General features: G+C 36.7%; 1 protein-coding gene across 1 annotated transcript; it reads left to right on the top strand.

Moving 5' to 3' along the window:
- Positions 1-3,458: 3,458 nt before the first annotated feature.
- On the top strand, positions 3,459-4,880 carry LOC132624265 (uncharacterized). The gene is made up of 3 exons (XM_060339070.1): positions 3,459-4,070; positions 4,266-4,632; positions 4,759-4,880. Exons 1-3 carry the CDS (start codon positions 3,459-3,461, stop codon positions 4,878-4,880), a joined length of 1,101 nt encoding a protein of 366 aa, XP_060195053.1.
- The last annotated feature ends 5,030 nt before the right edge of the window (positions 4,881-9,910 follow it).

Genomic DNA, 9,910 nt, shown 5'->3' with positions numbered 1-9,910 from the left:
GGCTGGTGAAGCCGCTTACAAGACTGACATACTATACCCACAACTCTGTCTGCAAAGTCTCTAACTTCGAACAAGACATCATAGCATTATACTCTGACCCGGCAACTCTCCAGGGGCAATTGGAGCTTGCCAACTTCGCTGAAACATCTTCTATAATGGCCTCCACTCATCTGGGTGTACCTGCACGGCATGAAACGCAGCCCCCGAAGAAAAGGGGATCAGTACGAGCAATGTACCGAGTATGTAAGGCATGAATGATAACATGATAATTTGGACAGAACATGAACAACAACATAACAAGGAAATATAGAAAATATAAGAAAAGGTATGACTGTGACTACTTGCCTCTTAAGACAGAATCATGCATGCTCACTTTTACTTTCACGCATACATAAACTGTCTGAATCACATAACATCATTAGCCCGCGTCCGGGGTAGTCATCTCACGCCGCCCACTAGTGGTGCTGCCCGTGCCATATAGACACGGTGTTACTATCCATAAGTCGCCCGCCTTAGCGATGCTGCCCGGCCGTATAGGCACGGTGTAATCATCCATAAGCCGCCCGCCTTAGCGGTGCTGCCCGGCCGTATAGGCACGGTGTAATTATCACAACTTAAGCATGCATAAGAGCCCAATCAAAAGCTATAACTCCATCGGAGTGACGTAAGGTCGGTAACCTCCGATTACATTATGGAATAATCATCATGACTTTGTCTCACCTTGAAGGAACAATTATTATAAGATGAGACTAGCAACGAATAACAGCGTTAAGAGAACATAGAATAAGATCATAAATCTCATAAGGCGTCGCTTCATATACATGTGCACATAGAACAGATTTTTAAGACTCGATGGGTACTTACATAAACCGACACTTGAAGGCTCAGAAACAAGTTTCGGATCAATCCGACTTAGTATAAGAAAGTTATGAGCGTTTCGGAAGCTATTTTGGAAAATCAAAGCAATAATCATACCAAGTACCTTTAAACATGAAATCATTCTTATCATGATCGATATAGAAACATTCTCATCCTTGACATCATCAAAGTCATTGTAAAACATATCCATCGTTATTATCGTAAAATCTTACAAAATCATAAACCTCTGTTTTGATAGAATATGGACACTTTGGAAAAACATTTACGAGTTATCTGGAAGAGAATCATGCCTTGGAATCATAAACATCTAACTTTTGAAAACAAGGAGAATATGGAAGCAATTATGAAATCATAGCATCGGAATCATGCCTTGAAAGAAAGGGACGAGCCTTAACATACCTGCTCCACGTCCTATTAGCTATGCTTAATTGTCCAAGCTCGTTATCGCTAGTGTTTTTCCACTTGTCTTCTTACTTGGATAGGTTCATGAACTTGCAAGAATGAATGGTTTTCTTGCTCCAACAATTTTCTCATGTTAAAAAGGACCTTCAAATTAGTAGGAAAGCTAGAAGAAATAATTTTTCTAGATCAATTTCCATGGCCTCAATATTTTGAAGTCTTGGCCGAATGGCCCTCTCTTCTCCTCCTCTTTTTTTTTTCCAAGTCTTCTTATGTTGTAAGAAAATGAAATCTCCAGATAATTGTCTCTTGCTAATATATACATACATATATATATATATATATATAGGTGCCTCCTTCAAGTAATAAGTGGACACATGTCCCCCTTCTCCAAGCTTCTTTAATATTAATTAAAGATGACTAATTGTTTTATTCTATCATCACTTTTCCATATATATATATATATATATATATATATATATATATATATATATATACCACACGGCCAAAGTGGCCTTCTTCAAGAATTTGCTTGAACATTTGTGAAATTCCCGTTTTGCCCCTAGCCTTTCACAATATTACCATAGGCCACCTTGTGAATTTCCCTTTTTACCCTTGACCTTTCTCAATATTTTCATACTAATAAACAACTTTTATATTAAGATAATTTTGGAACATAGTCTTTCCCTTAACCTACCACGACCACCTTCAAATATCCGAATGTATAAAATACGGGATGTAACACAGCCTACCACGGAGGAAGTACAGAAGGTTGTATTTGAATTAAATGGAGATAGTGCCTGTGGTCCTGATGGGTTTTCTGGTATATTTTATCAAAAGTGTTGGGAGGTGATAAAGGCAGATGTATATAGTGTGGTTAAAGCTTTCTTTGAAGGACAAACTCTTCCAAAATCAATAACTCACACACATCTGGTTTTACTGCCAAAGAAGAATGTTGGTGACACATTCTCTGTTATGAGGCCTATAAGTCTTAGTAATTTTATCAATAAGGTCATATCCAGAGTAGTGCATGACAGACTAGATAAGCTACTTACAAGGGTGATATCTTCAAATCAGTCTGGTTTTGTAAAGGGCAGAAATATAATTGAGAATGTGTTATTGACACAGGAAATTGTTACTGATATAAGGAAGAGGGGAAAACCAGAAAATGTTGTAATTAAGCTGGATATGGCAAAAGCATATGATAGGGTCTCATGGTTATATCTCTGTAAAGTCATGGGAAAAATGGGATTTTCTCCATTCTTCATTGATCTGATATGGAGGCTGTTGGAAAATAATTGGTATTCAGTTCTTTTAAATGGCCAGGCACATGGTTCTTTCATTCTACAAGGGGTGTCAAGCAAGGAGATCCACTTTCTCCTGCTCTCTTCATCATTGCTGCAGAAGTTCTTTCAAGGGCCTTGAATTCTTTGTTTGATCAGTCTAGTTTTGTGGGATATGGGATGCCAATGTGGAGTGCTGATCTGAATCATCTGGCATATGCAGATGATACAATCATTTTCTCATCAGCTGATAGCCAATCTTTACAAATGATCATGGACATTCTTCAGGAATATGAGAAAGTATCTGGACAGATGATAAACAAGAGAAAAAGTTCTATCTATTTGTTCAGCAAGGTATCACAGGAGTTAAGTGAGCAGGTAGAAACAATAACAGGATTTGTGAGAGGACACTTTCCTTTTACATATCTTGGAGTTCCCATTACTCATGCCAGAAAAAGGAAGGTGGATTATACTGATTTATTGAAGAAAATCAAAGACAGGTTACAAACTTGGAAGGGCAAGTTACTATCCTATGGAGGAAAAGCAGTGTTGATCACTAGTGTCGTTCAAAATATTCCAATTCATGTTTTATCTGCTATAAGACCTCCTAAATGTGTTATAAAGGAACTACATAGGATCTTTGCCAGGTTCTTTTGGAAAAATAAGGAGGATGAAAGATGCAGATACTGGGCAGCTTGGTTAAACATGTGCATTCCCAAACATGAAGGTCGTTTGGGTTTCAGGTCTATCTATGACACATCCAAAGCTCTATGTGCTATACTCTGGTGGAAGTTTAGAACCACTAGCTCTCTTTGGGCTAATTTCATGTGGAATAAATACTGTAAAAAACAAATTCCTCAGGTGGTTCAATGGAAGGGAGGGTCACAAGTCTAGAAGATGATGTTGGAGGCAAGGGAAAGTATAGAACAGGAAATCTGGTGGGAGCCAAAGATTGGAAGTTCAAACATTTGGTTTGACAATTGGACTAAGCTAGGTGCTCTTAATTATGTGGTTCCCCAGTCCTGGCAAATCAATGAGCAGGTTGAAGATGTTTCAGAACTTATGACAGATGGAAAATGGAATATCAGCAAACTAATGCAGCTGTTTCCTGAGGATATTGTGCAGCATATAATTCAGGAAATTGACATTAAGTATACATCAAATGAATGGGATATAACTTGGTGGATGATGACAAGCACAAGCAAGTTTACAGTAAGTAGTGCATGGCAATTACGGAGACAAAAAGCTAATGTGATAGTGCCATTTCAGAATATGTGGATTAAAGGGGTGCCTTTTAAAATTTCATTCTTCATGTGGAGGTTGTGGAAGTTTAAAGTCCCAATTGATGAAGTGGTGGCAAGTATTGGTATTCCATTAGTCTCAAAGTGTTGCTGTTGTCAAAATGATCAAATAGAGACTATAAATTATATGTTTCTATGTGGGGAATTGGCTACAAAGGTCTGGAGATACTTCAATATGGGGGCAGGACTGAGCATGAACTGTGTTCAGGTCAAGCAGGCTATAAGAAGTTAGTGGGAAGCAAAATGCCATTTCAAAATGAAAACCATATACAAAGCAGTGCCTGCTTTTATAGTGTGGGAAATATGGAAGTGGAGAAACAATAGGCTTCATGGTGGAAATATGAATCTGAATAGAGTGTTGTATGACATAAATATGATCATTCATATGTTATGTAAACTTCAGTTCCCTGGAATGAACATTCCAACTATATGGCACCAGATGGTTCAATTCTTTGAAGGATATAAGCCTACTGTCATTTGTAGAATTATTGAATGGAGGAGACCCGCACCTGGAATTTACAAGTGCAATACAGATGGAGTTGCTAAAGGAAATCCAGGTCCAAGTTCTGCTGCCTTTTGTATAAGAAATGAAAAGGGAGATCTGGTGTATGCAGCTGCAAAAACTTTGGCATATGGAACAAATATTGTGGCTGAGGCTATTAGAATGGGACTGAGGCACTGTGTGGTAAAACAACTTTTTCCAGTGATCATAGAGACAGATTCCATGACCATGAAGATGATTCTAAATGATGAATGGAAGGTTCCTTGGAGTATCTAAATGTTGGTGGATGATATAAATAGGATGATGGCTGATCACACAGTTTCTGTGAAGCATATACATAGAGAAGGAAATGGGCTTGCAGATTTTTTAACTAACTTTGTTTTTGGTTTTGCAGGATCAGTTCAGTTTCATAACTTTCAGGAATTACAAAGTCAAGCTAAGAGGATTTTGAATTTGGAGAAGAGAGGAATTCCAAACTTGAGAATAAGAACCATTCAAGATAAAGCACCAGATTGATATCATCACTGAGCACAGTTTGTCACCTGATTATGAGTATTTGCAGCATCTGTATTAGGGTAGTATTATTGTGCTTGGCATGCTCATTCCTTAGTTCAAATGTTGTAATACACATGATCAAAGTAGCAGGCTGTGATAATTATGGATCAAATACGATACAAACCGGGTCTCATGATAAAGATTAAGCTGAACATTGACAAATTTCAAAGACCAGCAGACTGATAAGCAACATATGCAGATTCAAATGCTGTATGCACCAGTATGGACAATACACATATCTAGTCTAGGATGTATGCTCCTCTGACACTGATGCAGATTTGAAAGTGGTTTTGGCTCATAGATGATGGTTTGGATAGAAGATCACATCAGTTTTAAGACGCTTGAAGAATGATTCAAACGATTTGAAACATGCCACCTGTGAGACTTGAAGGTGTGATAGATGATATCAAGTCAAGGCTTTTTTGAATAGCTGTTAATATTCTGTTCAAATTCATAGTCTGTATCTCCATGTTCCACTTTTCCTTTCCTTTTCATTTCTGTTTTTGGTTCATTTATTTATTTGATCAATCACTTTTGGATTGATATGTACATATTTTGTTTATCAATAAATTTCCACCTTTTTGGTGGATTTGATTAAAAAAAAAATTACGAACAAGAGATAAGGTGATTATAATAAGGATTGTTGTGAAAATGAGTAAAGCATAGCGAGGAAGTGACTAGAGATATGACGTGATCTATGTGACTAAAGTATAAAGGCAAATGTGAAATGTAAAGGCAAGGTATAGAACGAATGAGAAAGACTTATAAAGTTCTATAGGGAAAGCTCAGAATAAAGATTACGTGATAACAGAAATGAAAGCGAGCACAAGAAAAGAAGGAGTTGATTAAAAGAAGGAAATAAGAAGGAAGAGAGCGAGATAACAGTGCAGTAATGGGTTATGACCTGTATAGCCGAGGACACGAGTAATATAAGTGACGGAACTGTGAAAGACCAAACTATAAAGAGGTGAGCAACGAAGCAGAATGAGTGCCAGAAAATGACTAGGATGATCAGAATAAACTTTGAAAAAGAGAAAGGGATTATGCAGGAGTAGTGTTTTCCGAAGGATACAGGAGTAGCATGAGATTCCTCGTGCACGGAAAAAAAATGGACATAGACTGGAGAAATGGTAAGGGAATACTAAAGGAAGCACCTAAGATAGACGTAATCTGTTGAGTACGAGTATAAAATAAAAGGGAAATATGTAGTTACGAACTTAAAGGTGTAATACGACGACAAGGTGATAAACTAAGACTATCATTAAGATGAACTTGATTTGATTTTGAATAAGTTAGAAGTCGGTACTGGGTACACAACAAGGATAAAAGAGCATAAGGCATAAAGGAGTACTGCGTGTATATGACTCCACCTCAGAAGCAGTGGAATCCTTAAAGGACAAGGACTGTAGGCTTAAGGAACAAATGATGTATTGTAAATTTATTAAAGGGTGATGATATAGGTTGCGATAAAGACAATGTTACAAGAAAACTTTGAACACCTATCATCAGGATATAAGTGTTACCTAATTGAGAATTTGGAACGATTACAAGTTCTAATTAATTGTTAATTGGAGTATACGGAATGTGGCTTTGGGTAAGTTACTACATGGGTTGCATTACTCGATTACAGATGGTTAGATGAGATTTTGTACTATATATAGAAAAGTTCTCGACGCTTCATGATTTTGTTAAGGTTTTGTACGTGGATAATCAAGGTTACAAATTATAAAGAAAAGATATAGATATGGTACAGTATACCAAGTGAGTTGGAAAGAAGGATCAGACGAATTTGAGATTGGAAATAGGGACATAAAGCAGAATATAAACAGATGATGGTATAAGTACACCATAAAGGGGGGAAGCGGGTGTGAGAAAAGCAAGTGTAAAATGGAAACAATTGACACGGCAATATATTTGATATGGATACTTAAACTTCAAGTGAGATCCCTTGCCAAAACAAGTTAGTAAGATCTGAAAGCCAGCAATAAACGGATGGAAGTCAGGATGATATTTGAGACGGTGTTGAGAATTATTTGTAAAGGTCTTGAATTGTATGATATTAAAAGTGGGTACTTATAAAAAGAAAGAATACGACAAGAGAATGGTAACGACTAACTTAAGAGATATTATAAAGGATAGCAATGCTATACTAGATTAGAGGTTAAGATGTTGGCAATGGAGTTGTTTGCTAATGATATTGTGACTTATAAGTAGCAAAGCAGAGGGATATAAAAAGATATGAGAAAATCAAAGGGTGAATCAAGGGAAAGGAGTAATACAAGATAGGCTACGAGCGAGTTTTAGTACGGATGAGATATGTAAAGCAGAATGAACCTGGAGAAGGAAAGACTATGACTAAGATTGGAATCCATATTTTATACAAGTTGTACAAGAATATTGGTATGTTAAGAATGAGACTAAGTGAGTATTTGATAAGAAGAGTAAGGATTCAGCAATAACAATGTGGTTAGGATATTGCGGGCGCAATAAAGAAAGATGTAAAGATGGTTTAAGCCAAATTACCGAAATAGAATTAATACTAAGGGAAAATAGGACATGGCCATGGTTGAGCCGAAGATTTACCCCCAATACCGATTGAAACATACAAGAGGAGAATGCAAGGTAAGCATAAAGACTAGTGAAATGACGCTAAGGCAATTCTCGGGCTAATTTGAGCACCTTCGTATATTCTTGTAAAGATTGCAACATAATGTGTGACAGAAAAACTAAGAGCAAAATCTGAGTAAAAGGGCAATAGAAGAGCTTGAATTAAAAACAAAGAAACAACACGAGATAATTTCCCTAAAGTGTTACAAGTTGGATTAAGGGAAATCGTGAAATGGTTTAAGCGAGACGATCAGAACAAGCGGGTTACTGGATGACAATGAATTCATATGCCAAATCAAAAATTCTTTCAGAATTATACCAGTTAATAATAGACAGATCACAAGGCAGTTATGTAAAGTTATAATATGAGGGAAACGCTAGCGCTACTTGATAGCCAACTTTGAAGATCGAAATTAAGAGCTAAAAGAAAAATAACAGTCAAAAAGAAAGTCGAGAAGTGATACATGATGCTGAAGATTTCAAAATATGCACTGTAACAGTAGAGCAATGTAAGGTTATTGAAATAAAATAATGTTACACCTTGGGAAATTTTGTTTTATTCATAGAGTCTGCGAAGGATCTACAGGTTACCAGAAGCGTGAAATACTCCAAGGATTGTAAGTCTAATAAATCGACGAGGGATGTCTGCGCATTATAAGATCTTATTTAAAGATTAAAAGGTAAAGTGAAGTGAACGATACATCTTAAGGGAGTAACTATAAGGAGAAAGAGTTGAGTTATGACTAAGTGCACCAGGGAGAGAGTAAGATTTCAGCAGAAGAGCTCGCAATACAACTGTCAACCAACTGCGAAATAAGGAGGAGAGTAAAGACAACGGCATGGATTATTACCTCGAGGAGCAACATAAAGAGGAAATATTACGGGAATGGTTACTTAGAGTTCTGGAATGCGTCATGATAAATTGAAGGGAATCGACCAACGAAAGAGGCATGCGAAGGGCATAATTCAATAAAAGAACATTCAAGGAAATATTGGGAGTGCAGGACTAGTTTAACATTCAAGGACGAATGTTCCAAAGGGGGGAAGGATGTTATATCCCATATTTTTGTACGTTGGATTATTCCTAAGATAATCGACATAAGCTTAAGGACAAGCTTATTTTTGAGATATGAGACAAGGACTTCTTAATCCCGATTTTAATAGTGCACGGTTTGCACATTAATTACAATTAGTGTAGAAACATTAGTGAGGATTAGGGATTAATTAACCATGATGTTACATCCCGTGTTCTCATGCGTTGGAAAGTGTGCGAGTTAAATGATAGTAGTAACGGACACAAGGTTATCCCCCAAGCTTATAGGTGGTTAAAGTGATGGTACGCATGTATCGTAAGGATTTGAAATTAAACCAATCGAAGAAAATAAGTTTCGTCGAGGTTCAAAAATTTATTTGAAAGAAATACGGTCCAAGCTATAATATCCCGTATTTTTGGACTAGAAAATTTAATCGTCCAACATGATAAAATTTACCCGAGCCTGGAGAATTCGATCATATTCAAGGATGAAAATGGAGAGCTCGGTGTACAAAGAGTTTGAGGTCACGCAATAATTAAGGACTTGACAAGTGTGACCACGGTAATTGAGAATAATATTTCATGTATAGAAAATGAGGCTATGGACTAGTGTTATATTACATGATTATGGTAACAGGTATATGGAGTATGTTAAGGGTGATCACTGTTTAAGTAAATTGAGATCATGAGATTAATTAATTATGTGTGTAATTGGTTTAATGTTGGATTGTAACAGAGATAAAGAATTTAATAAAATTAAAGAGAAAGCAATTAGTTAAATATTATAGAGGGAGAAAAAGTGACACATGCCGTCGTTGACATTTTCCACGTAGCATTCATAGAGAAAGCAACTAGTGACTAAGTACTATTAGATGGAAGTGGTGTCAACTTTTGGTGAATTATTCATTTTTTTTTAAGTAATAAGGGGTGGACCCTACGGCCCATGAAGGCATATATGGATGGCTATATACTGGGATCTTACTTATGATTGATAAACCTTTCAGCAAAAAAATAATAGGCAGCAACCTTTTCCATCTTACGTTTTAGGTGAGCTCCTCGCATGAAACCATATGCTTAAGCTTGCAGGATCATTCTTTTTTTCCATTCTAAAGAAAGAATTTGGTTAGGTTACATTAGAGGATATAGGTAGAGGTAATGAGTAGCAAGTTATATCAACGAGCAGTAGCAATGACAGTGGGATCATTTTATTGTTGATAATTCAACACTTAGTTTTTACCACAAAAAGCAACGTGAATCCCTTTTGGCAGCAACATCAACGTTTCCTTATGTTTTGGCGACGCGGAGAATTCTTCGTACTGAAGTATAGTGGGAAAAGAAGAGTAGTTCTTGG

The sequence above is a fragment of the Lycium barbarum genome, chromosome 12 (genome assembly GCF_019175385.1).
Source record: "Lycium barbarum isolate Lr01 chromosome 12, ASM1917538v2, whole genome shotgun sequence".
Lineage (NCBI taxonomy): Eukaryota > Viridiplantae > Streptophyta > Magnoliopsida > Solanales > Solanaceae > Lycium > Lycium barbarum.
The sequence above is the reverse complement of the archived record's forward strand: the minus strand, read 5'-3'. Positions and strand labels throughout refer to the sequence as shown.

Coding starts and splice junctions, on each gene's coding strand:
- LOC132624265 (XM_060339070.1), top strand. CDS start 3,459: ATGATGTTGGAGGCAAGGGAAAGTATAGAACAGGAAATCTGGTGGGAG. Junction 4,071..4,265: donor TGAGCATGAACTGTGTTCAG/GTCAAGCAGGCT, acceptor TGTAAACTTCAG/TTCCCTGGAATGAACATTCC. Junction 4,633..4,758: donor TGAATGGAAGGTTCCTTGGA/GTATCTAAATGT, acceptor TTGGTTTTGCAG/GATCAGTTCAGTTTCATAAC.